Genomic DNA, 13,879 nt, shown 5'->3' with positions numbered 1-13,879 from the left:
GGGCGGGGCGGGGGAGCACAGCTAAAGGTGTGTGTGGGGCGAGGGACCCACTGTGGCTGAGGGCTGTGTGCAGAGGCACTATCTACTCAGTGCAGGAGGTGTGTTTGTGCAGGCAATAGTGAAGCTAGGTGGGGGAGGCAATGGGGGATTGGGGGAGGCAGAGGTGTGATGCTACCTATGCTGCAAAGGGGGTCAGTGGTGCAGCTGTGCAGGGGATTATGGGGGCGGGCAGAAGGGGACTGGGCTGGGGGCTGTGTGTGTGTGGTGCTACCTAGACCATGCAGGGGGCTGTAAACGGTGTTTGTCTGTTGGAAGGGTTGGCATAGTGGGTGGGGAGCAGTGCAGCTGGGAGACAGGGCAGAGGTCCATGTGTGGGGTGGGCTGTGGCAGAGCTGTGGGAGGGAGGAGCTTGGCAGGGGGAGGTGGCACAGATGGGGAGGCTATAGGGGACAGTAGCATAGCTGGATGGGGGCTGGGTGGCTGTGAGGCTTTGTGTGGGTTGTGGGGGCTGAGGGATGGCACAGCTGGGTGCGGGGCTGCAGCACACGGGGGGGGGGAGAGGCGGCAGAGGGACTGTGGGGGGGGGCAGTGCCGCGGCTGTTGGGGGGCGGTGTGGGACAGCACGGCTCTGCGTTGGGTTGGGGCTGATGGGGGGCTGCAGCTCGGCTGTCGGGGGCGCGGTGGGGGGCATGGCTGGGAGGGGAATTGCAGGGGGAGCGCGCGCTGCCCACCCTGCGAGGGCCGAAGGGGCAGGAGCGGGCTGCGGGGAGACTGGGGAGCGGAGCTAAGTGCGCAAGGCGTGGGCTGCCGGGGGCGGGCGGCTCCGGGCGGCGCCTCTTTCCGACACACCCAACGCTGAGACCAGGAACAGGAACAGCCGCTCCCGCCTCAGCCGCTGCTGCGTCCGCCCAGCCCCGCAGCGACCGAACGGCCCGGCCCGGCTCGGCTCGGCCCGCAGCACCATGTCTGTCTCGGAGGAAGCTGACGGGCTCGGGGTGGCCCGGCCCCATTACGGCTGTGAGTACCGGGAGGGCGGGGCCCGCCTTCGGGGCCCAGGGGCTTCCCGCTGTTCTGGGGATGGGCCCTGCCTTCGCGCCCGCCGTCCCTGCCCGAGAGTCCTGGCTCTGAGGATCCTGTGGGGCGTGGAGATGGGTTCGGGGGACGCGGGTTGTGGTCTGCGGCCGGGGCTTGTGTGTTGGGAGCGGTCCCGGGGCCGGGCGGGGTGGCGAGCCCTTCCGCGGCCCTGGGGGATGGGGACGGTCTGACTGTAGCAGTCACGTCTGACTGACGCGCAGTCCTCAGCGCCGCCGCCCTCCGCATGGCGAGGGCTCGCTGTGCCTGCCTGAGCCCAGCTGGCCCTGGCGGCCGCCTTTGGACAGTGGGCGCCTGAGGGTGCCTTGGCACATGGGGCAAGTGAGGCAGTCGCAGAAGCTGCAACTGCCTCGTGTGTCACGTAGAATTAGCGCTGGAAAAGGCTTGCTCAGTCAGAACGAGCCTCGCTCCTCCCCGGGGCCTGTGCGGGCGTGTTCCTTGCAGAAGTTGGTCTTCAGGGCTCTGCCAGGCCAGTTTTATTGACCTTAGTGTTGGGGTTTCTACCCCTTTCTTTGGGAGACTCCCATGGCTACATTGATCTGTCAAGGATCTTTTGCTAATGGTCTGTCTAAATTTACCTTGTCTGAATTCAAACATCTTGCATGTTCAAGTTTTCCTCTTCTGTAATTCTTGAACAAGAATATCAGGTTTCGGGGCTGCTTCCTCCTCATTCTCCTGTATTAATGTTAATGTACTATTCACTATTTTACATATTCTGTAAAAGACATCTGAAATATATCAGTCTTACAAATATTAGAGAGATTAGGTGGGTGAGGTAATATCTTTTATTGAACTAACTTCTTTTGGTGAGACAGACAATCTTTTGAGTTTACACAGAGCTCTTCAGGTCTGAGAAGTAGTCACAGTGTTGTAGCTAAATTAGACCTGAAGATGAACTCTGTGTAAACTCAAAAGCTTGTCTTTCTCACCAACAGAAGTTAGTCCAATTAAAAAATATTACCTTTACACCTTGTCTCTCAGGAGCCTAAGACCAACAACACTGCAGCCTACAAATATGAATGGCTTGACAAATCAATTTATGCACTTGCAAATAAGAAGCTGGCCCTTGCTAGTGCTATCAGTTTCTGCTGAATTTAAACTTACCTTTAAAAGTCATGACATATTTGTCTCTTATTACTCATGGGAGAATTCTCCACCAAAAAATTAAATTCTGCACATGTTGTTTGTCAAAATAACACTATATAAACACGCCAGTTTGAATTCTTTTGGTAATTTATTTCAAAATACCTGTCAGTAACTGTCTAACAATCCAGACAAAAATTCAGGAAATATTTTTTTGACAAATAGATTCCTTATTAGGCATATTAATACAAAATTTGAGTAATTTATTTAAACTACAATACAGAAATACATTTCTGCATCCGTCAGAAGCAGTGTAAAGGCTTGGGGGAGTCAGGGGTAATGGAGGAGCTGAGGAAGAGGGAAGGAACCTGGAGGGTTGTTGCGTGGGAGAAATATGCAACTGTTTCTTTTGGGAGGAGGATTGTTAGCAAATTGGGGAGCTTCCCCCTTGCTGACACTGGTTGACTCTGAGCCTTTCCCATTCAGTCAGGCACATCTGCTCCCGCCCCCATGTGGCCCTGGAGTCCCCTCCCATTCAGTCCCTGGCTCAGTGCTGTCACCCCACTAGCTCCTAAGCCCACACCCCAGTCTGTCTCCCCACTAGCCCTTTTGAACCCAAGTCTATGACCCCCCAGTAGCCCCATGTGCCCCACTATGCCTCCACCAGCAGGCTGCTGTAATGAAAGTAGCTGGCTGCTAGGTGTTGCTGCCAGTCAGTCAGCTGTTCTGGCACCACAGCGGCCTCTGGTGGGAGAAAGGCAGAACTGCAGCACTTCTTGGGCAGAATGTATTTTTTGCAGAGTAGAAAAAAAATTCTGCACCCGCCATGAATTCTGTGTGTATGCAGTTGCACAGAGTTCTCCCAGGAATAGACTCTTATGTTTGTGATAATAGCTTTCCAAAAGTAACCCAATGCTGTGGTATCTTCCAAAATCTGCAGGCAGACAGCTGTGGTGCTGCCATTGCTGCTTAGTGCTTTCATAAGTATATTCAGTGTGTAACTCCATGCTGGTGGTGATCAGTGTTGCAACATTGAAGTTAGCAGGTTTCATGCTATTTTACCTCTGATTTTGCTTGGGAAAACTATTAGAAACCAGCAGAGATAGTGACTTATTAATGATGTAGGAGAGGACTCAAAAATGGAGGCTGAGGTGAAAGTAGAATAGTGGTAACAGTGAGGGTGCTGGAAGAAGGAGTAGAATAGAGGAGAGCCACCCCTCTTGAAGCAACCAAGAAGCTGTGGGGAAGTAGTGGCAAGATGAGAGAGGTTCTCCCTGCCAATAACCAGAAGGAGAATGGAGGTGTTTCAAATATATCAGAGCTGCTCTAGATAGACTAATATGAAGGATGGAAACCCCTGAACTGGTACAGGGACTAGTAGCCTGCGGCTGTGTATAATATAACTAAACTTGTTTTTTTGTTAGTGTCAGGGCTGGCTCCAGGCACCAGCACAGCAAGCTAGTGCTTGGGGCAGCCCATGGAAGGGGGTGGCACGTCCGGGTCTCCGGTGGTGGGTCCCTCAGTCCCTCTCGAAGGGAAGGACCAGCCACCGAAGAATGAAGCGGCACGGTAGAACAGCCACCGATCATGGCTTTTTTTTTTTTTTTTGCCCACTTGGGAGCAGGCCCTGGTTAGTGTCCATCTGCATAGTTTTTGGGCACCTCCCCAAAGATAGTAACCACAGCTGTTTTGGGCAGTGTGCTATTTTTGTCCCTTCTTCCTTGCAAACAATTGGTGCTATATTTTTATTTTTATTTTTTTAAATCTCTATTTCTTCCCTTCCTTCTCTCCTAATATTCCTCCTCTTGTCCCCCTCCCCCTTCTTGTCTTCACATCTCTTTTCTTAGTCATTTTTTTAGTTGCAGCTGTGGGAAAGTTAAGTCAAATAAATATTTTACACTTTGTTCTGAAGACTGTGAAACTTGTAGTCATTTTTATCTCCTTGGACATGAGTACCAAAGCCTTGACTCTGTCTTGCTCTGAGGTTGACAGCTTCATAGCTCCCGTGGAACATAAGAGTTGGGGGAAGTTCCTGGTTGTGAAGAGACACCTTTCTGAGGTATCTTGGGCTGGTTCCATGGGGGACCTTAAAGATTATGATTAAGACCTTGTATTTGATCCTGTATTCTGTGGGGAGTTGGTGTAATGAGTGGAATACTGGTGTGATGGGCCTTTCAGTGGCTAGCAGGAGGGGAGGTGGGCTTCTCAGTGGGGTGTTGTCCCTGAACTTTGCTGGTATAGTTTATTCCCTTGCAGTCTCTTGTATCAAACTGTGGCAGGTGTTTGATAGGGTATGAAAAAACTATTTAAAATCTTTTTCACATAAAAATGAGATAAAACATTTATCCGTTCAAATGCTACAGCAGGGGTTCTCAAACTGGGGGTCGGGACCCCTCAAGGGGTCGCAAGGTTATTACATGGGGGGGTCACAAGTGGTCAACCTCCACCCCAAACCCTGCATTGGCTCCTGCATTTATAATAGTGTTAAATAAGTAAAGTGTTTTTAATTTATAAGGGTGGGTCGTACTCAGAGGCTTGCTATGTGAAAGGGGTCACCAGTATAAAAGTGAGAACCACTGTGCTATAGGCTTAGAATTGTTCAAAAAAGCATCTTCCCTTCTACTAATGTGCTGCAGCAAGCACAGTCACTAGTCCTTGTTGTCTGAATGAATAGTTTGATTTGATGTAAGGTGTGACTGTTACAAGGGGCCAAAGTCCCACTTTATCCCTTAAGCCATAATAAAAAGGAATACTTGTGTTTAAAAAAATAAAAAAAAATTGTCTCTGGAACTAACTCCCACAAGAAATCATTGAGGCTAAGATACCCAACCCAGACCTCATCTCTTGGTTTAAAAAAATTGACATTTATATGGATGAGAACATCTGCAGTTGGTTACATTAAATAAATACAAATTGAAGGGCTATAAACTCTCAGGTTTCAGGGCATAAGCCAACCTCTGACTGACAGGGTTAGGAAGAAACTTCCCCTATAGGGAAGTGTAAGCATGTGGACTCACCCCTGCAGCACCTCCTGCTGGTCATCTCAGGGAATTAGCTCTCCAGCCCTCAGAGCACCCTCTGCAGGCCGGTGTCCGCCGCCGCTTGGCCCCTGTGTCCCTCCCAGACCCGATGCCCTGTTATCTGGGGTGCTATCCCCCAACAGTAACCCCTTTCTCTCAGGGGCTCCCCTCTCCAGGGATCCCCCACCCACTATCCCCACCTTGCCTCAGTATATGTTTACTGCCAGTCATTGTCTAGCCTGATGCCCTGAGGCAGACTGCAGTATCAGCCTACTCATCACCAGCAAGGTTGGGTTTGGACCTGCTCCCGGCAACCCCCAGTACCTATTTGCCTTATGCTAGGCCACAGCCTGGGGCTTTCCAGGCTGGAGCTCCCCAGCGCCTCTGCCTTTCAGCAGCCCTGTTCCACTCAGGTGCCCTGTCCCTAGCTCCCTGCAGCCAGGCCCATCTCCCTCTACAGCTAGAGAGAGACTGCTGAGCTCCTGTTTCCCAGCCTTTTTATACAGACCAGTTGTGGCCTGATGGGGTGTGGCCCAGCTGCGGCCGCTTCCCCAGTCAGCCCAGCTTTTAGAGCTGCAGCCCTCTCCAGGGCTGCTTTTACACTGCAGCCCTCTCCCAGGGCTGATTTCAAGCCCTTCAGGGCAGGAGCGGGTGTTCACCCTGCTACAGGAAGTTATTTCAGAACTGCCCACTAAGGGATTTCTTATAATTTCCTTGAAGCATCAGGTACTGCCTTCTGTCAGATGTAGGATACTGCACTAGATGGACCATTGGTCTGATCTAGTATGGCAATTCCTATGTTTTAAAACAAAGCAACCCCCTAACAAAACAAAGAAAGCAAGCTTTGGGTTTCTGGTGTGACAGGCCAGTGATATTGTTTTTTCAAACTGAAAATCTACAATTAAAAGTCCGTTGACTACTGCAGATTCTCCTTTTTAATATAGCAGAAAATAGGGTTGAGATTTTCAAAGCTTCCATTACAATTAGTGGAAGAGATATAGCTAAATCCCCATAACTACTCTGAGAATGTAAACTTAGGCTTCTACAGCAACAGCAAGATGCAAGTGAGATGTCATTTGGTTCCAAGTTCAGCTATAACAAGGAACTTTGGGTGCACTATATGTTTCCTTTCCTGCACTGTGAAGAGCAAAAGGATTGTGAGGTGGATGTACTCCCATTTGCTCTGTGTGTGATACCTTTCTCTCCATTCATGTTCTTTCTGCACCCTCCCCACATGCATAAAACATCCAGTCACCCTTCTATATACTTCCCTTGCTTCATTTGACACAAGAAGAGCATTCCTTGGTTCCTTCTGCTACAAGAGGACTCTCTTTTCCCACTGATGTGATTGTGTCCCTTTTAAATGAATTCATATTACATTAAAAAACTGTTTACGTTTGCAATCTGAATGAAATGTTAACGCTGAAAAGTCAGGAAATTGCAATGTTAATGCTAAATCTTAGGTCTGCCCCCTCGTGCTGTGTGCATTATAATACAGTCTTTAATTACATGACTGCATGCTATTATTTTCACAGGACCCATTCATCGTTCAATGTATAGTTTAGAACAGTGTTTCTCAAACATTGGGTCGCAACCCACTACTGGCGCCTTGCTCTGGTCAGCACCATATAAGGCGCCTTGCTCTGGTCAGCACTGCTGACGGGGACATTAAAAGTCCCGTCAGCAGTGCTGCCCAGCTAAGACAGGCTAGTGCTTACCTTTTCTGATACCGCGCTGTGCGCCGGAAGTGGCCAGCAGCGGGTCCAGCTTCTAGGTAAGGGGTCCACGGGGCTCCGCCCTGAGCACCAGCTCCACACTCCCATTGGCCGGCAACCGACCAACAGGAACTGGGGGGGGGAGAGGCCAGCAGCACCTGTGGGCAAGAGTCGTGTGGAGCCGCTTGCGTGCCTCTGCGTAGGAGCAGACCTGCTGCTGGCCACTTCTGGGGTGCAGTATGGTCCGCGGTGTACCCCGGCTGTGCCGCTGACCGGGAGCCGCCGGAGTTAAGTCTGTACCCCGTGCCCCAATCCCCTGCCCCAGCTCTGAGCCCCCCAAACCTGGAACAGCTTCCTGCACCCCAAACCCCTCATCCCCGGCCTCACCCCAGAGCCTTCACCCCCAGCCCAGAGCCCTGACCCACTCCCGCACCCCAACCCCCTGCCCTAGCCCAGAGTCCTGTCCCACACCCTGAACCACACATTCCTGGCCCCACCCTGCAGCTCTCACCCCTGTACCCCAACCCTCTGCCCCAGACCTGAGCCCTTCCCACACCCCAAACTCCTCATCCCCAGCTCTGTTAGGTCATGGGCATCAACAGTTTTCTTCAAATGGGTCCCCAGAAAAAAAGTTTGAAAACCACTGGTTTAGAAGATGTGCACTCAATGAGGCAGGGGTTCATAGTGAATAGGAAGATGGTCTTCTAGATTTGTGGCTCATTTTGGACCTAGTTGTGTTTGAAGTTATCACAGTCTAAATCTGGCATAAATCCATTGAAACTAATGGTCTGATTCTGAATGCTCATGTATGTGTATGAGTAGATTTGTACCCTCTGTACAGTGAATGAGGTAGGGATCTTCTCACTGAACAGTGGAAACAAAAATAAGCTTGCTCAGCTGTCTCACTAATTGTGCACTGAATGAGTTGGGATTCTTAGGAAATACTGTCATGTGATTATGTAGTTTAAATGCTGTATTGCAATGCAGATTCACAAGGAGCAGTGTTAATTTTGTACAGACCCCAGACGTGGCCCTCAGCAGCTCAAAGCTGCATTGCATGGAAAACCAGGCTTAGCTCCAGTTTGGACCCTGGCCAGTGTGGAGGGAATGTCTGTGTAATTTAGTTATGGAGGTTTAATAAGCCTCTATTAAGCATGTGTAAACTGCACTTTTTCAGAGATTTATAACTTGGCCAACTTTGGGTGGATTTTCATGGCACAGCAAAAGGATTGCTCTAACAGAGGCCATCTCTGCCTAAATTTCAAGTTCCTGCTCCAAAGGATGGGGCCACTAAAGCTTCTCCGTTTTAGTTCGTTTCAATGTCAAAACCTTTAGGATGGAAATGCTTAGGCATCCTTAATAGGATAGCTATTGTTACATGCTCCAGCTACAGTAAATTTTAAAATCTCATAGACTCATAGACTTTAAGATCAGAAGGGACCATTATGATCATCTGGTCTGACCCCCTGCATGCTGCAGGCCACAAAACCGTCCCTACCCCTTCCCTGGACTCTGCTGTTGAAGTCCCCAATCCTGTGTTTTAGTGACTTCAGTCGGCAGAGACCCTCCTGCTAGTGATCCCTGCCCCATGCTGCGGAGGAAGGCGAAAAACCTCCAGAGGCTCAGCCAATCTACCCTGGAGGAATAAAATATTCTTATGTATATAAATATTTTGTGAGATTTTTTTGTATATTGTGGCAAATTGCCTGCATGACTATGATGGGTCTCGCACTTTCTCTTCTGGGGGGAGGGAGGGGGTTTCAGGGCACCATTTCTTGCCCCTGAACTGGAATATTAACTGCCCCACTAGTGTCCTAGAGGAGGGGAGTGGAGAGGGAGGGACCGGGGCCCGCCCTCTACTCTGGGTCTCAGCCCAGGGGCCCTAGGGATAGCGGTAAACCACTTGAACTAGCAGTTCCTTCCCCTGGCCTACTTTCCTCTCCTGCCCTTCAGCTTGTGGGGGCTTCCTGCTCTCCCTCTGCACAAGCCAGGTGTCCCTTTACCTAGGGTCTTGGTCTTCTTAGCCCACCACAGCACTTCTCCAAACTTTCCTCTGCTTCCCTCCAAAGTGCTCTCTGCTCCAACACCTTTCCCTGTCTGATTGAAGCAGGGGGTTTATAGCAGGTGCTCTGATTGGCTTCAGGTGCTCTAATTAATCTATAGCAAACTTTCTTCCCTCTACAGGGAATAAGGCTCCCTTCTAACCCTCTCCTGCTGCCCTCTGGCCATGCTGTATCACAATATAAATATTTTATGTATTTATGTAAATGAGATTTTACGTATATAAATATTTTATGTGAATGAGTTTTTTTTTTTAGGCTGCTATTTTTTTTTAGGCTGCTATTCATATCTGGAATTAAAATAATCTCTAGAAATCTTATTCTGACTTCCTGCATAACACAAGATTTAGAACTTCATACATGGTAATGTAATTTCATGTAATGAATGCAATATAAATAATGCAGTCTAACAGGACATAACTTGAAGATGTCTTATTTTATTGAATAGGTTGGGGGGCAGTCAGTGGTTCGTAACATTCATTACACATATGAGATGGGATGTGTTGTATTAATTTCATGTGTCAAAAGAGTTAAAGGTGTTATAAACTTTTTCACTGTCCAATATAAAATCAGTGATACGAGGAGGTTTGTTTTTTTAGAGACCTTGATTTACTCGGTTTCCTGGCAAACACACACAATCACTTATTTTAAAGTTGAAAGTTTGTTGATTAAACACAAGAAAGAACAAGAAATAAAACAAGCATTTATACTGAAACTGGAGAGAGAGGACAGGAGGAATCATAGAATATTAGGGTTGGAAGAGACTTCAGCAGGTCATCTAGTCCAATCCCCTGCTCAAAGCAGGACCAACACCAACTAAATTAGGGGTGGCCAACCTGAGCCTGAGAAGGAGCCAGAATTTACCAATGTACATTGCCAAAGAGCCACAGTAATACGTCAGCAACCCCCATCAGTTCCCCCACTCCGCTCCCAGCACCTCCCGATCAGCTGTTTCGTGGCATGCAGGAGGCTGGGGGGAGGGGGAGAGGAGGAGCAAGGGCACTGCAGACTCAGGGGAGGGGGCAGGAAGGGGTGGAGTGGGGGCAGGGCCTGTGTCCTTATTTCCCTTTTTATAGATGGACACTATATTTGCCCTTTTTCAGTCTTCTGGAATCTCTCCCATCTTCCATCAATTCTCAGAGATAATCGCTAATGGCTCATATATCTTCTCAGTCAGCTCCTTGAATATTCTAGGATGAATTTCATCAGGCCCTGGTGACTTGAAGACATCTAATTTGTCCAAGTAATTTTTAACTCGTTCTTTCCCTATTTTAGCCTCTTCTGATCCTACCTCACTTTCACTGGCATTCACTATTTGAGCTATGAGGTGACTGATAGCTCAAAAGATGAGGCTGGAGAATTGACTCTGATCTTTGCCCATGAAGAGATGATTAGAGTCTTTGGTGAGAGCAGTTTTAGTGGAGTACAGGAGCCAGAAGCTGAATTGGAGGAGAGAAATACCAAACAGGGCTTGTAGATAGTGCATTCAGTAATCTTAGAGATGAGATGGATGGAGTAATTATAGTGTGTGGGGAATGAACTAGAGTGTGAGAGGATTTGGGAGGAAATAAGTGGGCATTAGGGAGATCAGTGGTCTCTGGGGTAAATGGAGGGGTTAGCGGTTAAAGAGAAGACGAGGTACTTCTGTGTCAGTGACAGGAGAGAAAGGGAAGAATCATTTTTCAATTATTGTGTTTTCTTTCATTTGTAATGGACAGCTTGATTTGGCCATCAAGCCAATGCAGGACAATGAAAAATTGGACCCAGGTTTAATCCCGTTTGTTATAATATGGAGGTATGATGAATAAGAGCCATGTAGAGGCACTGTGGTCTAGTAGAGAGGGACATAGACAAGGAATCAGGAGTCCTGGGTTCTTTTTCTGGTTCTGACACTGATCTGCTGTGACCCCTTAGACAAGTGGGGGAGGGATGGCTCAGTGGTTTGAGCATTGGCTTGCTAAACCCAGGGTTGTGAGTTTAATCCTTGAGGGGGCCATTTAGGGATCTGGGGCAAAAATCCGTTTTAGGATTGGTCCTGCTTTGAGCAGGAGGTTGGACGAGATGACCTCCTGAGATCCCTTCCAACCCTGGTATTCTATGATTCTCTGGGTAGGTCTACACTTACCTCCGGGTCCGGCGGTAAGCAATCGATCTTCTGGGATCGATTTATTGTGTCTTGTTTAGACGCGATAAATCAATCCCGATCGATCCTGGAAGTGCTCAGCGTCGACTCCGGTACTCCAGCTCGGCGAGAGGAGTATGCGGCATCGACGGGGGAGCCTGCCTGCCGCGTCTGGACCCGTGGTAAGTTCGAACTAAGGTACTTTGAATTCAGCTACGTTATTAACGTAAGCCTGTGGTTTCCAACCTTTTTAAGCACAAGATCACTTTTTGAATTTAAGTGCAATCCAGGATCTACCCCACCCCTTCCCCCAAGATCCCACCATGCTGACTTCACCCCCCCTCCCCTTCATTGCTTGCTCTCTCCCACCCTCACTCGGGTTCACCGTTCTGGGGCAGGGAGTTGGGGTGTGGTGTCTGGGCTGGGGCTGAGGGGTTTGGAGTGTGGGAGGGGGCTCCTGGCTGAGCCTAGGCCAGGGGGTTAGGGTGCAAGAGAGGGTGAGGGGTGTGAACTCTGGGAGGGAGTTTGGGTGCAGGAGGGGGTTTGGGGTTCAGGAGGAGGTACAGGGTGCTGGCTCCAGGAGAGGGTTAAGGGCTGTGGCAGGGGGTTGAGGTGCAGGAGGGGGTTCTGGGTGCAGGATGGAGTACAGGGTGCTGGCTCTGGGAAGGGCCTCAGGAGTAGGGGTTGGGGTGGGGTGTGGGCTCCCACCGGGCAGCACTAACCTTGGGTGCTGCTTCTGGAAGCTGACAGCCCGTCCCTGTGCCGTGGTCCTGGGGGGAGGGGCATGTGGCTCCATGTACTGCCCGTTCCTGCAGGCACCGCCCCCTCAGCTCCCATTGGCCTCAGTTCCCTGTTCCTAGCCAATGGGAGCTGTGGGGGCAGTGCTTGCAGGCAGGAGTAGCGCACGGAAACCCTCTGCCCCCCACGCAGGGACATGCTGGCCGCTTCCGGGAGCAGCGCGGGGCCAGGGCAGGCAGGGAGCCTGCCTTAGCTCCGTTGCGTTGATGGACTTTTAGCGGCCAGAGATTGCGATCGACTGGCAGAGGCTCCGCAGTCAATCTACTGGTTGGTGACCACTGCTGTAAGATCTTTCGGTAAAGGACTCTACCTTACTATGTTTGTAAAGTGCCTAGCACAATCGGCCCTCTATGGCCTCCAGGTGCTATTGTAATACAAATAATAGAGAATATGCTGTGTGCACTGATATGGCTGTCCTTGGGCAAGATGACGCATTTTACTGTGGAGATAGGTGCAAGCTGCTGAAGTCAAGGGTCACTTATATACCTGCATATCAGGTATGTTGAAGACTGACAGTGTTTTTGACTCTTTGCAGCTGTCCTGGATAATGAGAGGATGACAGCAGAGGAGATGGATGAGAGAAGACATCAGAATGTGGCTTATGAGTATCTTTGTCATCTGGAGGAAGCAAAGAGGTAAGGAGGGGAGGCTTGAAACTATTGGGATATCGAGAGGTATTATTGTACCTGCTTAAGAGAGTATTTGGACATAATTTAGCTCTTGACTGTTGTTGAGTGGCTATATGAGGTAGATAGCTAGAAAATGTGTACATATTGTATAATCGGGAGAAAAAACAGTGTATGAGGTCAATGCAAAAAAAACTATGTTGATGTAATTGGCTTACCCTATATACATATGTAATTTAAAAATATTGTATGTGAAAATGTTTTGTCTGCATTATAGGTGGAGAGAGAGTGACACAGGTAAGACTGCCTAACACTTCCCACTATAATCCTCTGTTTTTAGTTCCTTATAACTTTGCCAAAATGTGATGGTTTTGGATGAAATTTTCCATGGTGGGTCTCAGCCTCAAGTTTCCAAGAACAAGATTTGGGAAAAATAGTTTTGCCAATATCAATACATTTTTTCCAAGCATTTTTGAACAATTCTAGTGATTTGGAATTTGGTGAAAAAATTGAAATTTGGTAGGTGATTGGTCTTGGGGTCAAAGAGATGACTGTTGCCTCCATGAAAACACAGCCATATTTGGCCAAGATACAAGATGGAGTATCTTGGCAGTAGAACTTGTTCTATACTTGCTCCGTAATTTTCTGAATGTTCCACCTGTACATGTTTCCAAGCTGCACGGAGTTGCATGAGTCTGCCTGCATATCCTTCTCCTTCAAAATATCGTTTAGGAAAAAGCACATTGAACTGGGAGCCAGGAAACTGTGAATTTAAATCTTACCTCTTCCGGTGATTGTTGACTATTTCTGAGCACAAGGTCACTTCTGGTAGATCTGGGAGTAGAACCCACGGCTCTAATATGGCAAACCCAAGTTGAATCCACTTGCACAGCTTTCCAAAAGAATCTGCTATATTTATGTGCTTGGTTATGCACCCTGCGAAATGGGGCTACTTCAGTATATATATCTCACTGTTTCAGTGCTTGATGTATTCCTCTCTAGAAACTGGTTCATAAACAAGCCACTATGATAGTACCTCAGCTCCAGTGGTAGAGGTCTAGGCTACTGTGCTGAAGATCCCAGGTTCAAACTCTGCTGGCCACTCATTCAATGATCAGTGCATGCTATGGAATTTGTTTTTCAGTTTACTTCTGTAAAAACTTGGAAAATACCCTAAAAGTTAGGCTTAAAAAAAAGTGAAGGTTGCAAATTCAATTACTGAAAATATAGGAAATACCATAATTAAAGTTGATCATATGTGTATGCATTATGATCAATCGCTGCATGATCCCATACAATTGTTTTCCACAGGACCTCAGCCTGATTCAAGGTACAGGCTGCAGGGTGCTCACTGAATGGGAGC

At 48.6% G+C, this 13,879-nt stretch overlaps 1 protein-coding gene across 1 annotated transcript in view; it reads left to right on the top strand.

The window, feature by feature from the left end:
• Positions 1–851: 851 nt before the first annotated feature.
• Positions 852–13,879, top strand: part of IQGAP1 (IQ motif containing GTPase activating protein 1) — a 176,129-nt gene continuing 163,101 nt past the window's right edge. Inside the window, exons 1-2 of the mRNA XM_054041339.1 lie at positions 852–1,017; positions 12,426–12,525. Coding sequence (XP_053897314.1) covers positions 963–1,017; positions 12,426–12,525 — 155 coding nt within the window. The 5' untranslated portion in view covers positions 852–962. The remainder of the gene's footprint in view (positions 1,018–12,425; positions 12,526–13,879) is intronic.

This window comes from Malaclemys terrapin, chromosome 10, assembly GCF_027887155.1.
Source record: "Malaclemys terrapin pileata isolate rMalTer1 chromosome 10, rMalTer1.hap1, whole genome shotgun sequence".
Taxonomy (NCBI): Eukaryota; Metazoa; Chordata; order Testudines; family Emydidae; genus Malaclemys; species Malaclemys terrapin.
The sequence above is the reverse complement of the archived record's forward strand: the minus strand, read 5'-3'. Positions and strand labels throughout refer to the sequence as shown.